This window comes from Xenopus laevis, chromosome 3S (assembly GCF_017654675.1).
Source record: "Xenopus laevis strain J_2021 chromosome 3S, Xenopus_laevis_v10.1, whole genome shotgun sequence".
Classification (NCBI taxonomy): domain Eukaryota; kingdom Metazoa; phylum Chordata; class Amphibia; order Anura; family Pipidae; genus Xenopus; species Xenopus laevis.
In genome coordinates this window covers 49,162,431-49,177,511 of record NC_054376.1, presented here as the reverse complement: position 1 = coordinate 49,177,511, position 15,081 = coordinate 49,162,431, and the positions used below count along the sequence as shown (strand labels likewise).

The 15,081-nt window shown below is 38.2% G+C and overlaps 1 protein-coding gene across 2 annotated transcripts in view; it reads right to left on the bottom strand.

Annotated features, from left to right (window-relative positions):
• Positions 1-9,070: 9,070 nt before the first annotated feature.
• The window catches only part of fsd2.S (fibronectin type 3 and SPRY domain containing 2 S homeolog), a 32,784-nt gene continuing 26,773 nt past the window's right edge, over positions 9,071-15,081 (bottom strand). For both annotated transcript variants that reach the window (XM_041588278.1, XM_018255389.2), the window contains 5 exons: positions 14,430-14,583; positions 13,219-13,352; positions 12,143-12,272; positions 11,283-11,459; positions 9,071-10,379 (listed from right to left, as the gene is read on the bottom strand). In XM_041588278.1, coding sequence (XP_041444212.1) covers positions 10,115-10,379; positions 11,283-11,459; positions 12,143-12,272; positions 13,219-13,352; positions 14,430-14,583 — 860 coding nt within the window. In that variant the 3' untranslated portion in view covers positions 9,071-10,114. The remainder of the gene's footprint in view (positions 10,380-11,282; positions 11,460-12,142; positions 12,273-13,218; positions 13,353-14,429; positions 14,584-15,081) is intronic.

The following is a 15,081-nucleotide window of genomic DNA, read 5'->3' as shown; positions in this document are numbered from 1 at the left end:
AAAATACTATGAGATACAGGTAAGGGACCCGTTCGCCGTAAAACCCATTATCCAGAAAGCTCAGAATTACTGGAAGGTGGTAGACTCCTTTTTATCCAAATAATCCAACTTTTAAAGTGGACCTGTCACCCAAAATCCAATTTATATGTTTTATTAAAGCATTCATAGCCCTTGTAAGCTCATTTAAAAATCTCAGCTGTCAATCAAATATTGTCTGCCCCTCCTCTATGCCTGAGGCATAGAGGCGGGGCAGACAATTACTTTCACTTTCCATTCAGCACTTCCTAGGGATTTCCTTTTTCGCTGTAATAATAAAACAGTACCTTGTACTTGATCCAAACTAAAATATAAGTAATACTTAATGGAATCAAAACCAGCTTATTTGGGTTATTTAATGTATATAAATGTTTTTCTAGTAGACCTAAGGTACTGTATTCAGATCAAAATTATGGACAGATCTGTTATGTGGAAAACCCCAAGTATTCTGAATAACAGGTCCCCACATGTACTCAATTAATAGAAAATAAAATACACCTGCTGAAAAAGTCAACCAAACCTCTTGTCCTTAGCTTCCATCAATAAATAAGCTCCAGCTAGTATTCTAAAGGAAATAACCCCATGGACAGCCATTTTACTTATGTGTTTCTCACTGGGAAAGCAGATCCATTCCTTGTAAGTGCTTGTGTAAAACAAGGAATTGAATTACATATCTCCATTTAAACATACTGCGTATGTAAACAAAGTCTTAACAAAGCCAGAAGTTGGCCATTATGTGATGTGTGTCTCTAACTTTGTGGCAACAATATAGGGAAGATTTTTTTCCTGTTTCTGAACAACAATGCCCCCATCCAAGTGAGGTCCATAGAGAATGGTTTTGCAAAGATGGGACCTCAACCCAAATAAACACCTGTAGGATAAATTGAATGCCAATTGCATTCTGAGCCTGTTACCCAACATCAGTGTCCAGCCTCACTGAATGAAAGCAGTTCCCAACAACAATGTTCCAACATCTACAGGCTGAACTTCATATTAATACCCTTGGTTTGGGAATTAAATACTGGACAGGCTTGTGTCTGGATTCTTTTGGCTATATAGTATGTTTTACTGAATCATTATTTGCTGTGAAGTTTGCCCGTTTCTATAAGGCCAGTTTAGCAAAAAAAAAAAAACATAAATACAAAAAATATAAGCTCACAGGTATTAGAATGCTATAGACTGGTTTGTATACAGTATGTCATAATATTCATGCCACAAGTCTCTGCTATTAAATCAGTTAAAGGACAGTATACCTTCATTTTACTATTTATTTTTATTAAAAGCTGAATATGTATGTGTTTGCCATTTGCTTTATTTCTCATAAGATTTTACTAGTATGCAGTTGTAGCCTTGTCTAAGCTGCCATGTCTCTAGTGCCGGATGGCTACAAGCTCCTCACCCCTCGCTTTATTTCATTGACTCTGAACACTATTCTGCAAGGCTATTCTTTGGTTATGATCATATCTTCTCTAAAGCTGGTACACATGGGCACATACAGCTGAAATATTCCTAACGTGTTCATTTACTTAACGTACAAAGCATTTTATAGCCTCTTCTTTATACAGTTCTTCATCTGCTGTGCCCATCTTATATTAATGAATAATGGATACACTGTAATTATCTATTATGGGCTGGATTACATTTGTAGAAATGTTTTTCTTGTCAATGAATGTGTTGGTAAAAATGTTGCCACATGATTAACAAGAGTTTGGCACCATCTGGCCTAATCTCGAGAATATAGAGTTTGGGTGCCTGTATTATAGTAATTTGAAGGAAGGAGTGACCCAAGGAAAATGCACCTGTCTCCTGCCTGAGACCAGAGGTAAGAACAGAGAATTGGTAACATAATCTGATTGGATAAATGAAAATGGACAGTTTTTTTTAAAGGAATTGATCAATATAAAAATAAAAAATGGTTCTTATATAGTTAATTAGCCAAAAATGTAATGTATAAAGGCTGGAGTGACCGGATGTCTAACATAATAGCCAGAGCACTACTTCCTGCTTTGCAGCTCTCTAACTCTATTTACCCAGTTTTTATTTTTATACTGAACTGTTCCTTTAAGGCTCCTCATCTATAAATATCAAATAGCCATTCCCATAGGCTGTTACTTGCTCTACAGTAAGGCACTTTCACTTTTCCTGTTTGATGTGACTTTTTAATGATACAGTGAACTGTCATCTCTACAGTTGCAGCATATTGCTGTTGTCTTCAGATCTGAATCCAGAGGATTGGTAATGGGTCCAGGGAAACATGAAGCATCCAGGCTCTGTCACATCATAAAGTAGACATAGCTTGTGCATATTCACACAGAACCCTCTACCAACAGTATGCAATCAGTCATTTTAAGAACCAAAATCATCTCTGGGTTTTTTTGTTTTGAAAATGCATAACTCTATATAATAGCCCATTATAGTCCTGGAGTGCTTGAAATGCCTCCATGACTGTAGATTATCTGGTTTCATCACAAGCCAATTTGGTTCTAGTCAATAACCAGTTTCACCTAGACACATCATTATTAGCACTGTTAGCAGTATTTCATATTTTATTACTGTGCTCCCTCTGTGCTTTTTGCTCTCCATAAAAAAATGACTTGTCATCTCCCCACGTTTGTGAGTGTTGAAACTATGCTGTTTAGAAGAGATGCCTTGGGGCAGATTTACTAAAGGGCTAAGTGACTAAAGCTGACGACGATGCACCGGTATTACCGTTTTTAGGCATTTTGCCGTTTTACTAATGGCCGCAGGTGTCACTTCGCTAGCGAAAGAGACAGACGATAACGCTCATTCGCACTGGCCAGGAGAATTTTCTCTCTGGCAAATGGACATTACTCCGCAAATTCACTTAGATGCGGATTTTACTTAATGTTACCTCTTTCGCCAGACTTGCCTTTGCCAGCTCGAGGAAAAGTGCATTGGAGTGCATAGATCTTCTGCAAAAGTTTTTGATGTGGGCTCATGTGTAGGGCATTATTAACAACTCTATTTTCTTTACTAAGGTTCCCTGGACTTGTGTAATGGATTTGCTGCAACTTATACGTCCATTCAACTTTAAATTTCACGCCATATGCAAATTAGCCTGAGCGAAGACCTCTAACGTAGTTGCGCTAGGATTTGCTCGCATTGACGAAATAACGAAAGGGAAAATTTGCCTGGCGAAGTATTGCAATTTTCGCCACTTAGTAAATTTACCCCAAGTAATTTGGTCGCACCAAGGGGGAAGAAAAAATGATAGATTGAGGGAGCATAGTATGAAAAAGGCACATATCTAAAAAGCTATTACAAGATGTTGACTAAAGTTGTCTTTGGTACTGTTCCACCCTATACTTACTATAATGTTTTTTTAAATGATGTCAGTAACGTAACTAGCTGGGGATCGGCCCAAGTGCACCCGTTCAGCTACAGTGGTGCGCGATCTGCCGGTGGGCCCTGAGGGGGTGCGGGCCCTCATCCAATTACCGTATATACTGAGTATAAGCCAAGTTTTTCAGCATCCAAAATGTGCTGAAAAAGTCTACCTCGTTTTATACTCGGGTCAGTGGGCAGTAGCTGAGATTGCAGTCACTTTTAATCATTCCTATACCAACAGTTCACTTGGGGAGAGACTGCAATATCCCACAATGCCCTCTGTTGGTTATATGAAAGAATAACAGTGCGCCCTCTGTTGGTTATATGAAAGAATAACAGTGACTGCAATATCACACAGCGCCATCTGTTGGTTATATGAAAGATTAACAGTGACTGCAATATCACACAGCGCCCTCTGTTGGTTATATTAAAGAATAACAGTGACTGCAATATCACACAGCGCCCTCTGTTGGTTATACGAAAGATTAACAGTGATGGCAATATCACACAGAACCCTCTGCACATGGTAGTGGGACAGTGGGACAATGCACACAGTAATCCGTTTGGCAATTCTCTGTCACCATCAACTTTGCAAAGAAGTCCGGTTGATCGCTGGGGGGGTTGCTTTGGCAGAATGTGCGCTGCTGGGAGACAGGGCTGTTTATACTAGAGTCAATACGTTTTCCCAGTTTTCGTAGGTAAAATGAGGTACCTCGGCTTATACTCGGGTCGGCTTATACTCGAGTATACACTCCCTACTCCCCCAGTAGTTCCACCACTGTTTGAAGAAAAGGTTCCTCATAAGTCAGCATCTGTCTATACATGTAGTATGTATTCTGTCCAGATGCTTAATAATGTTAAAGTGGGGTCTTTGGAGGCCACTCCATCTGGGTTTTCTGGATAAGGGATCTTTCTGTAATTTGGATCTGCATACCTTAAGTCTACTAGAAAATCATATAAGCATTAAATAAACCCAATAGGCTTGTTTTCCCTCCAATAAGAATTACAGTAATTATGTCTGACTTTAAGTCAAGTACAAGCTACTGTTTTATTACTACAGTACAGAGAAAAAGAAAGTTGTTTTAAACATTTGGATTTTTTGGATAAAATAGAGTCTATGGGATATGGCCTTCCCATAATTCAGAGCATTCTGGATAATGCGTTTCCAGATAACGAATCCTATACCTGTACTATAGAAAGGCTTCTTTGTGGTTATAGTTTTCTAGAACAGTGAAACTTTAAGTGTAGAGCAAGGCTGTAATTGCAAGCTGGGTCATTAATCCTTTTATAGAAGCCTGGGCAAGAAAACTGAGGAGAAAATACTTACATGCTTGCATTTAAATGTGTACATTAGACAAATACAGAGGGAAAACAAAATGAAGATACAGTGGCTCTTAAACATCCCACAACATGGGCAGGACACATTTTACACATGAGAAATGAGGCAAAATATAACTTCTTGCAGGCATGTTGTTATGTTTTGGTAGCCAAGGATGAGTAGAGTATAACAGTGCTTTATTAGCAGGTTCATGCAGCCATTACACTACAACAGTAGCTTGAACTCTAATCACTCTTAGAAAGTACTATGTATGTACAGTATAACTCATGTGCACAGTGACACCTGCAGGCCATTTGTATAAACACATGTAGATGAGCTTCAATATATTTAACCTGTGGGGTTTTTCTATGTACAGCACTGTGTAATGAATGCCAGCAAGCGCTCTGTCAGGCTACATCACTTATTATTTGTGCTGAATTGTGTACCGTTAAATGTATTTCGTTTTCTTATGAATGTTAAACGCACCTCACTCTGAAATCTACAGGGGTATTTCATTATTCAACACTTTTGCAGGGCAATTGCCTGAGAGCAGTTTCTATGGTAACGAATGTCAGAAACATCAATTTTCTGTGTTAATACGTACAGTGTGTTTGCAACTAGTGACAACTGTATGTAATTGTCATTTGCCTTCAGAAATGCACATAGTATTTATCTTACAGGGCTTCCTCTGTAGTTACAGCCCCTGACAATTGTCTCTATGTGTGTTTTAGCAGTGGCAATTCTCAGTATTGTTTATGGCAGGGTATGCTATGGAGTTTTATAGCTATGACGAGTAGCTGCTACTAAGTAGCTTTGTGTATCTTTACCCTTAAGGCTAGTGTTGCAATATAATATCAGAAGGAACTAACCCGATGGTCAGTTGACTTCACCCAACTCAAGGTCACCCCTGTCTGCACCATCCTTTGTCTACCCATGGCACCACCTCCCTATACTGTAAAAATAATAATATTGAATTTGTTTACTTCTGAAAGAACCATGAGAAGAAGCATCACCAGCACACCTCTGTCAGGCTACAATGTCATTTCTCCAACTAAAATGGCGCACTATTGCTAATGAGCATAGACACAATACTTGGAAATTACATAGGTTTGATGATTGTAGGTTTAATGGAACTGCTTGTAGACCCTGGTATAAAGCTGTGAACCCACATATTCATCGCAGTGTTATGCCATAATAATAAGTAGAATTCTGCCAAGGACTGGACTACCAGGCAGAAAGGTTGTAGTATATGCCCTGGCCCCTTTGTATCTATTGCTAGTTAGTTATATTTGCTTGACATAGCCATATTACATCTCACAGATTATTAGTAATATTGTGGCTCAAAGGTCTAATAGAATAACCCTACATTTTCATTCCATTGCAAGAATCCCCCCACCGAGCTGTAGGCAACCTTATGTAGTGTTTGGAGAGCTATTTAATGATCCAGATGTAACTGAATGGCTGAATGGCAGCAACAAGGAAATATATATAGTAAATGGTGAGGTTCTAGGCTTAGCTGACAGTGCTGGGTGATTCATGTGCTCAGGGCCGGATTTACATAGTGGGCGCATCTAGGCCCACTACCGTTCATCGCCCATGTCCCCTCCAGGGGGACAGGAGCAATGGGGATTGGCGCACAGGAAATGTAAAAAATGATTATATCTCCAGAGCATCCCCAGTGTTTTTGAACCAATGTGAGTGTGGTTGGGCAGCATGCCGCCCCCCTAAAATCCTGCCGCCCTAGGCCCGGGCCTAGGTGGCCTTTCCACAAATCCGAGCCTGCATGTGTTACAAGCAGGAGTGATGGAATAGAACTAGCCCTTAGAAATTTAAGTCTGTTCTACCAGCTCCTCCCTATTCCTAACTAAAAAATAAAAAAATAAACATTGTCAGTTTTCAATTGCTGCCTATGAAAAAATACTCTGTCCACCTCTCCATCAATGAGCGTGTACTTGCCATTAGTTTCCTTCTACACTGCAGCTCAATGAATAAAGGCTTGGCACTAAACCGAAAATAATAAGCAGAATTCATTATTTTTAATCTTTATCTATACGTCTGTCTTCTGTTTTAACTTTTCTTTTTAGTATCACTTGTTTGAGTGGCTGAAGTTATAGAATTCCAGAAAAGGCAAATTCACTGTGCTAGAATATTATCTGTTATCTGTATAGTACCAGCTTTATTTCTACATCATTCCACCTCACTAAAGCTAATAATTAGAGGTGCCTTTTGCATACACTGTGGTTATTTTTATCAGTGAATAATGAAAATTCCTAATTCTAGAAGGAAATGGGGAGAACTCATTGAAGATAGTATCGTGGGTGAAGTCAAACCCAGGTCCCCAGCATGGCAAAGCAGCCATACTAACCACTGTACCACCACTGCTGTCTTGTTAATGTATCAACACTATAGAGATGAAAAATCAGTGTTCCCATTAGGGGCACATGTGAATACAGCAGTAAATGGATCACCTCAAGGCTGCAGCTATATAGCCAGTATTATATTTAGATTTTGCTTATAGGGATAGACCATAGGCCCATTCTTCAAACTATATTTCCTTTTTTCCTCAACTATAACCTACTGTATCTTTGCATATATTTCTCCTCTTTGTTTCCATTCAATGTCAATAGATGGGTGTCACAGAATGTGAGTTGTCCCTTAGAATTGTCTGTCTGCAATTCATATATGTGGCCCCAGGATCTAAATACCTTTGGCTGAAAACAGCCCTAAATAAAACTATTCACTATCTTTCTTTCTTTTCTTTTTCTTTTGAAATTCTTTTTATTGAGATTTTCAATAAAATACAAGTATATGACAATATGATAAACATACAGTGTTTCAATAAGGAGCAAAAGAAGTATTCATGAGCATTACAGTAAACATTTGACATGAAAGACAACAAAATAAATAAACAAACAAAGAAAAAGGGGAAATACAAATAACATAAAATAATGAAATATCAGAATAATAATAATAAAGTAAAATAAAATTAATTTAGATAATTTAGAAAAATAGACCTGGTATTCTCTCCTACCAATTAAAGTCTGACAATGCCAAAAAATATATGAAGAACCATTTTTGTGAATGAAGGCATTAAATATCTCTTTTAGCATTTTATTAGCATAGATCTTGTCCCATAAGACCAAGGATAAATGACCTCTTATCAGCCTCTAAAGATGAGATATAAAGAGACCATCTATTCCTTATTCTAATTCACTATCTTATTGTAAAATGTTTTCATACTGAGCTACAATGGCAAAAGTCAAGAAAAGATACAACTCAAAAGTACTGTAGTACATAGCTTACTGCCTGGAAACTAAAAGAGCAGCCAACCTCACTTCCCTCTGACCAACATAATAGAGAATAATAATTTGCCTTTTGTAAATGGGACACCCAGGCATTTTGGCAGCCTCCAAATGTATTAATGACTATTAGGGGCACATTTACTAAGCTCGAGTGAAGGATTAGAATAAAAAATACTTCGAATTTCGAAGTATTTTTTTGGCTACTTCGACCATCGAATTGGCTACTTCGACCTTCGACTTTGAATCGAACGATTCGAACTAAAAATCATTCGACTATTCAACCATTCGATAATCGAAGTACTGTCTCTTTAAAAAAAAAATCGACCTCCTACTTTGCCATCTAAAACCTACCGAGCACCAATGTTAGCCTATGGGGAAGGTCCCCATAGGCTTTCCTAGCAATTTCTGATCGAAGGAAAATCGTTTGATCGATGGATTTTTCCTTCGATCGAACGAATTGCGGTAAATCCTTCGACTTCGATATTCGAAGTCGAAGAATTTAACTTCGATTGACGAATATCGAGGGTTAATTAACCCTCGATATTCGACCCTAGTAAATGTGCCCCTTAGTGTTAACAAAACAATGCAGTTTGTGCCTTTTAACAGTTGCTGAAGTAGGTTGGTGGTAATGTTCTCGCTTTATCTCAAAAGGCTTGCTTGGGTCAGTGGTTCAATATCAACTGGAGGAGAAAGAAAGTGGATGCTCAAAAGTCTCATGCTCTGCTGATACTATCCTCCTATATGAATTGGCACACATGAGAACAGGCCTGTTTACACTCTCTTCATAGGACTTGCTTTGTCTGCCAACAGAAATATTTTCCTATTTGTTGTATAGCATTTATAAGGGTGAACTCTCACTTTCATCCCTAGAAATCATATAGAAGTGATCAGAACGCTGTGAATTTTCCCTCTAACAAACTGAAGTGAACTCTATTTTTACCCTATATATCAAAAAGGCTGAAAATAAAAAATTGCAAGTACAGTTTCATGTAAAAATTGCCTCCTGTATTTCTCTCCCCTGGCAGACGCAGTAAGAAAAATGACCACCATAATTAAAAGCAGTTACATTTATTTAGTTGAACATACAGTGCCTTGACACAGTCTGATTAGCGTTAGATGTAAACTGTACCGTTTGCCCTATAAACGTACAAAACATTTACAAACATTTTTCTTTTCTGTAGAATACATTTCTGTTCATCTACACCTTTAGTTACCATCACTCTCAGATCTGCTATCGTTTTAGGGAAGCTTTCTTCACCTTTTGGATGGGGGGGAGGGAAGAAGACAACCTCTGTTTTTCAGCTCTGCCCAGCAGATTTTAGAAAAAATATGACACACTAGTAATTTTTCCGAAAACCTTGAATACTCAGATATTATTAAAGAAAAAAATTTGAAAAGTCACTTGGCAAGTATATCTTCTGAGTTTTTTTTAAGCAATTGTCTTTTTTTCACAGTTTTTTTTTTTTCCATTAGTAAATCGCCCTCCCCGGTAATATGTGATTACTTCTTAGAAGATAAATTAGTTTTTTTGTCTTTCTTCAGCATGAGACAAAATGTAGATTTTTTTTTAAATTATATGAAGAATATGCAATTCCCCCAAATGAACCCTAAAACCCAGTTTGTTAGCAGATGTTTTAGAATAATGAATGAGACTCTATTGCAAGCAGCACCATTCGCATTTCCAGCAAGAAATTACTACATAGAATAGAACAGAGTGACAGGTTTAAGGGATATCAGGATAATTCAATAAAATTATAAGAATCATGACAAAGAGGCCAGCAGCCAACATTGGTTGCATTTCCCAGAATTTATCATATTGAGACATCCACACTGTGATTGAATGGTATCATCTTCCAGCATCCATTCTGCCATGTTTTTAAACAGATATCTAATAATTCTAGCTTTAATAATTCTAGCTTTAATAATCCTAGCTTTAATAATTCTAGCTTTAATAATTCTAGCTTTAATAATTCTAGCTTTAATAATTCTAGCTTTGCATGATACATTCTATACATTGTTTTAGGGCACATGAAGTTTTCACTAGCTAGCAAAAGGTTTCCTAGAAAACCAAATGTCTTCACATACTCACCCACTCATCACCACTTTGATTTTAACTTTTACATTTTTTGTTCCTCAAGAAGTCAGGAATTGGTATGCCATGGTGTATCTTTAAACTTCCTGGCTTCTCCAAACCAAAACATGGGTGCACCAGGTGACAGAATTGGCAGACAAATGTGAACATGTGCTGTTCAAGGTCCCTGTTGAAGAATGACAATTTGCTGTGCTCATAATCCAGCAGAATTCCAATTCTTCTTGGTGGTATTGTAATTCGAGTGTCTGGAGAGACTCCACAATGCAAGAACTCATATTTGTGCCTGTGAATAAATAATTTCACAACATTGTTATTCTTGGTTACAGGCCCATTTCATATTTGGTCAAGTAGTGCATATTGTACTGTTCAGAATTGGTGTGGGGCTGCAAAACTGTAGGTGAAAGTGATCATAATGGGGAAAGTAATAAAAGGTGCAAAGTCTGCTATTGATCAAATCACCTATAGCAACCTATCAGCAGGAAGCATTTGCTGGTCATCTTAAAGGAGGAGTAACACCAAAGTGTTGTAAAGTAATTCAAATGTAATGTACAGTACTGTTGCCCTGCCTTGGTAAACTGTTTTGTTGGCTTCAGAAAAACTACAATCGTTTTTATAAACAAGCTGCTGTGTAGCCATGGGGGCAGCCATTGAAAGCTGAAAAGGAGAAAATGCACAGGTTATACAGCAGATAACAGATACACTCTGTAGTGTACACAGCTTCTCTGTTATGTTCTATGTATCCTGTGCTTAAATGGCTGCCCCCATCGCTACACAGCAGCTTGTTTATGTAAACTATAGTTGTGTTTCTGAAGCAAACACACCTGCTTTACCAAGACAGGGCAACAGTACATTATATTGCCATTCCTTTGAAACCCTTTTATTTTCAGATGTTACTGTTCCTTTAAAAGCAATTATGGCGATGGTCAACTGCACTTGGGTTGACAGTGCCTTTTATTACATATGAGGTTAAGTCTTATGGCAAATGGGACACAAACTGTTGTTTTTTCAACCACCAGAGAAATGCCCGGATCTTGCCAATGAGTCTATAATTATTTTAAATGGAAAAATGCACATTGTTTAGCCATACTCCATTTATACTAATGATGACTTCAGCAAATGCTGCCAGAGCCTTTCTCCCATGTGCCTTGAGACTTACCCATGAATACTGAATGTTTTACGGTTTTACCTTGAGGGTGTCAGGATGTGTCGAAGACACCAGGAGGTACTGTTTGCTCCCAGTAATCCATTTCTGTTTGTATCTTCATAGGCGATTCCAATCCTGTATTGCGTATTTTCATCAACCTCCACCTCCCAATAATGCTTCCCCTTAAACGGAATCAGCTTTCCCATAACAGCAATACACCTACACAGGTTCAAAATGAAACATTTTATTTTTAATTATATCCTACAGATAGCATGTTATTGAAAGTCATAAAAATCTAAGGTTTAAATTTGCAAAATATATTCCATCTGCTATTCCCAACTTTTAAGTTAGATGAGTTACTGTATACAGGGGATATCTGGGTAATTACAGTAGTCTGGATTTAGGATGTAAATTCAGTTTGCTTTAAGAAGCTTATGTTTCTCTCTCTCATAATTCAATGTAATGATCCTGCCATTAGCCTGCCCCCTCCCTCTCCCTCTCTCTCTCTCTCTCTCTCTCTCTCTCTCTCAGTCTGTACACTAATGCTAATGTCACGCTAGGTATAAAAGCCTGGAAATGCCTGTGTCTCCTCCCATAGACTTGTTAGCACTGGTGCAGGATTTAATAGGCCTGAAAATGCACACTTGAGCATTTTCATACCAGAAAGTTTCCCCCAATAAACTCTGAGAAATGCTCATGGAATGGATTCAGTTATTGTTTAGGTTTGTTTGCCTTCCTTTAGATCAATTTCCAGACTTAATTTATCAACTGGACAATTGAGACCACACTACCCTTGCTACATATATAACACCATAAAAGACGCTAATAACTAAAACATAGATTGGCGCTGTCTACTAAAAATGAAAAACGAAGGTATATTTCCCCTTTAACAACATACTAACCTTGAGAATCTTTTAGAATAATAAGGTAAATCCACAAGGCTTTCTTCCTCAGCACATGCAATTGTAAATCCATTATCAGTTATGGATAAGAGAGGATGAGCAGTTTCCTCGTCCAAATGGAAGAAAGTACCTAGAAACACAAGGGGGAGGTTTAATAACAATATTAATGATAAAATATTTTGCAAGGTAATTCTATAAGCCCGACATACTGTGCAGCTCTGCTGGGGATTTCTAGTTGGATTTATTTAAGGGATGCTGTCATGGGGAAAAAACATTTTTTCCAAAATGAATCAGTTAATAGTGCTGCTCCAGCAGAATTCTGCACTGAAATACATTTCTCAAAAGAGCAAACAGATTTTTTTATATTCAATTTTGAAATCTGACACGGGGCTAGACATATTGTCAATTTCCCAACTGCCCCAAGTCATGCGACTTGTGCTCTGATAAACTTCAATCACTCTTTACTGCTGTACTGCAAGTTGGAGTGATATCACCCCCACCCTTTCCCCCCCCCAGCAGCCAAACAAAAGAACAATGGGAAGGTAACCAGATAGCAGCTCCCTAACACAAGATAACAGCTGCCTGGTAGATCTAAGAACCACTCAATAGTAAAAACCCATGTCCCACTGAGACACATTCAGTTAGGAAAAACAGCAGCCTGCCAGAAAGCATTTCTCTCCTAAAGTGCAGGCACAAGTCACATGACCAGGGGCAGCTGGGAAATTGACAAAATGTCTAGCCAAAATTGAATATAAAAAAAATCTGTTTGCTCTTTTTTAAGAAATGGATTTCAGTGCAGAATTCTGCTGGAGTAGCACTATTAACTGATGCGTTTTGAAAAAAACACGTTTTCCGATGACAGGATCCCTTTAAGCATTACATACTGTATCTGGCAAGCAGCAGAACTTTTGAGCATTTATACCAAAAGCATGTTTTATTTGTTGGTATGAGTGCTCACTCATTAAAATTTAGATGGAGAATTTTGTACAATAGCAATCACATATATGGAACTCTGCTGTTTTGCCAAAACAGTGTGAGCTCCCCCACCTCACAGCATTAATATAGTCATTTTGTACCTGTGGTGTGAATAGAAATGGATTTGCTGCTTTCACTCGGCCCACCTACATTTACTGCTCGGACGCTGATGTTATATGTCTGATTTGTCTGCAACTGGATTAAAGATTCACAAATGGGAATTCCAACAATAGATCTGTGAGACAAATTGTAAATTAGGTGACAAGAAAACAAATAGTGAGACACAATAGCTTCTTCAATGACTACACTGCAGAAGTGATCGATTTTTTTTCATGTATCGTCTTACAAGAAGTCTCCTCACCCTTCAATTTTTCCTGTAGCTCAACCCCCAGACACATCGTTTAATCAGGTATAAGTACAGGGAATAGAAACTACTAATCGGGATTCATTCAAGTGTGTGATTCACTTCCCATTCACTTGCCAAGCATGGCATATAAGCATAGTTTTTCATTAGTTTAGTAAACTAGGCCCATGATATTTAAATATAAATATTTCTGCTTGTCGGGGGAAGTTCAGGTAAGCTCAAAATTGGAGTCAACATGGAGTAATTTACATGTTAAAACCATGTAGAATGAAATTCTCATATTAGTCAGTTTCCGTTTACACCACCCAGTTTACACCACCATTTACAGGAGTTATTGATGTTATTACTTATTAATGCAAAAATGCTATTTAAATGCTATTTAAAAGACAACAAGAGACAACAGGAGATCTCATCACTTGCTCTCTAAAGGTGATTGGCAGATTAAAGCTGCCGATATAGGTCCATTAGGGCAGAGACACATGCTCGGATTCGCGTAGATTAGTTGCCCGGTGATAAATCTCCTCTTCTTCGGGGCGACTAATCTCCCCGAACTGCGTACACATTGAGCGATTCGTTCCTCGTGAGGCAACTTCGGGCGACTTCGGAAAACGAAGCACACTGAATGCCGTCCCGCAGGCGATTTACATTCTAGCCGGCAGGAGTCAGTTCAGGGAGATTCGGGACCCCGAAGAAAAGGAGATTTGTCGATGGGCGACTAATGTCCCCAAATCTGAGCTTTGTTGGTGTATTGTTAATTCAGTTTAGGGCTGAAAGGATCATTAGATTAATTTGTCCTGGGGTTTAGTATGACTACCAGTTTTTGCCCTTTCATTCTGTCTATGTGCACCAAAGACAGTCCTAGTGCCAACTGATTTGAAGTAATGTAATGGGGCCGACTAGGCTACATAATAGGGCCTAATTATGGCACACGTTGGAAAGCAGACTCACTCTGTGATAGAATCATCATTTGTCCCGCTGGTCACTTTGTATATTTCAACAGTGTATGAGTCAACAGGATTTATGTTTCCAGATTCCCAGCAGATTAAAGCAGCATTTTCACAACTTCGACATTCATTGCTTTTAATGATGGGAGGAGAAGGAGCTAAAACATAAGCACAAACCTTGTCACCAACACTCAGGAAAAAGCATTTCTATATAGTCCCTATATATATAGAGAGAGAGAGAGAGAGAGAGAGAGAGAGAGAGAGAGAGAGAGAGAGAGAGAGAGAGAGAGAGAAAAGCTGTACAGGTTATGCCTACTATATACCTACTTATAGGTATATATCTATTTAGTAGAGCTTTTTATTGTGATAAAAAGCAATACACTGAAATAAGTCAAAACTGGCACAATCACCCTCTTACTTCCAGTTTGACAGTGGAGTCAGTATGTATTATAACAAAAATATATTCTTATTTACTGCTCATCCACTATCCTTAACCAGCCTACAGATTGTAAGGGGATTTAAGAGATTTTGTGCAGAAAAATATTCATTCCAAATATGCATTTTTATTTACTTTTACACACCACAAAACATTCATGCACAGCACGGCTACTGGCTGCAGTTTTATATAATATCCAAGCTATTTCATGTATCAGTGA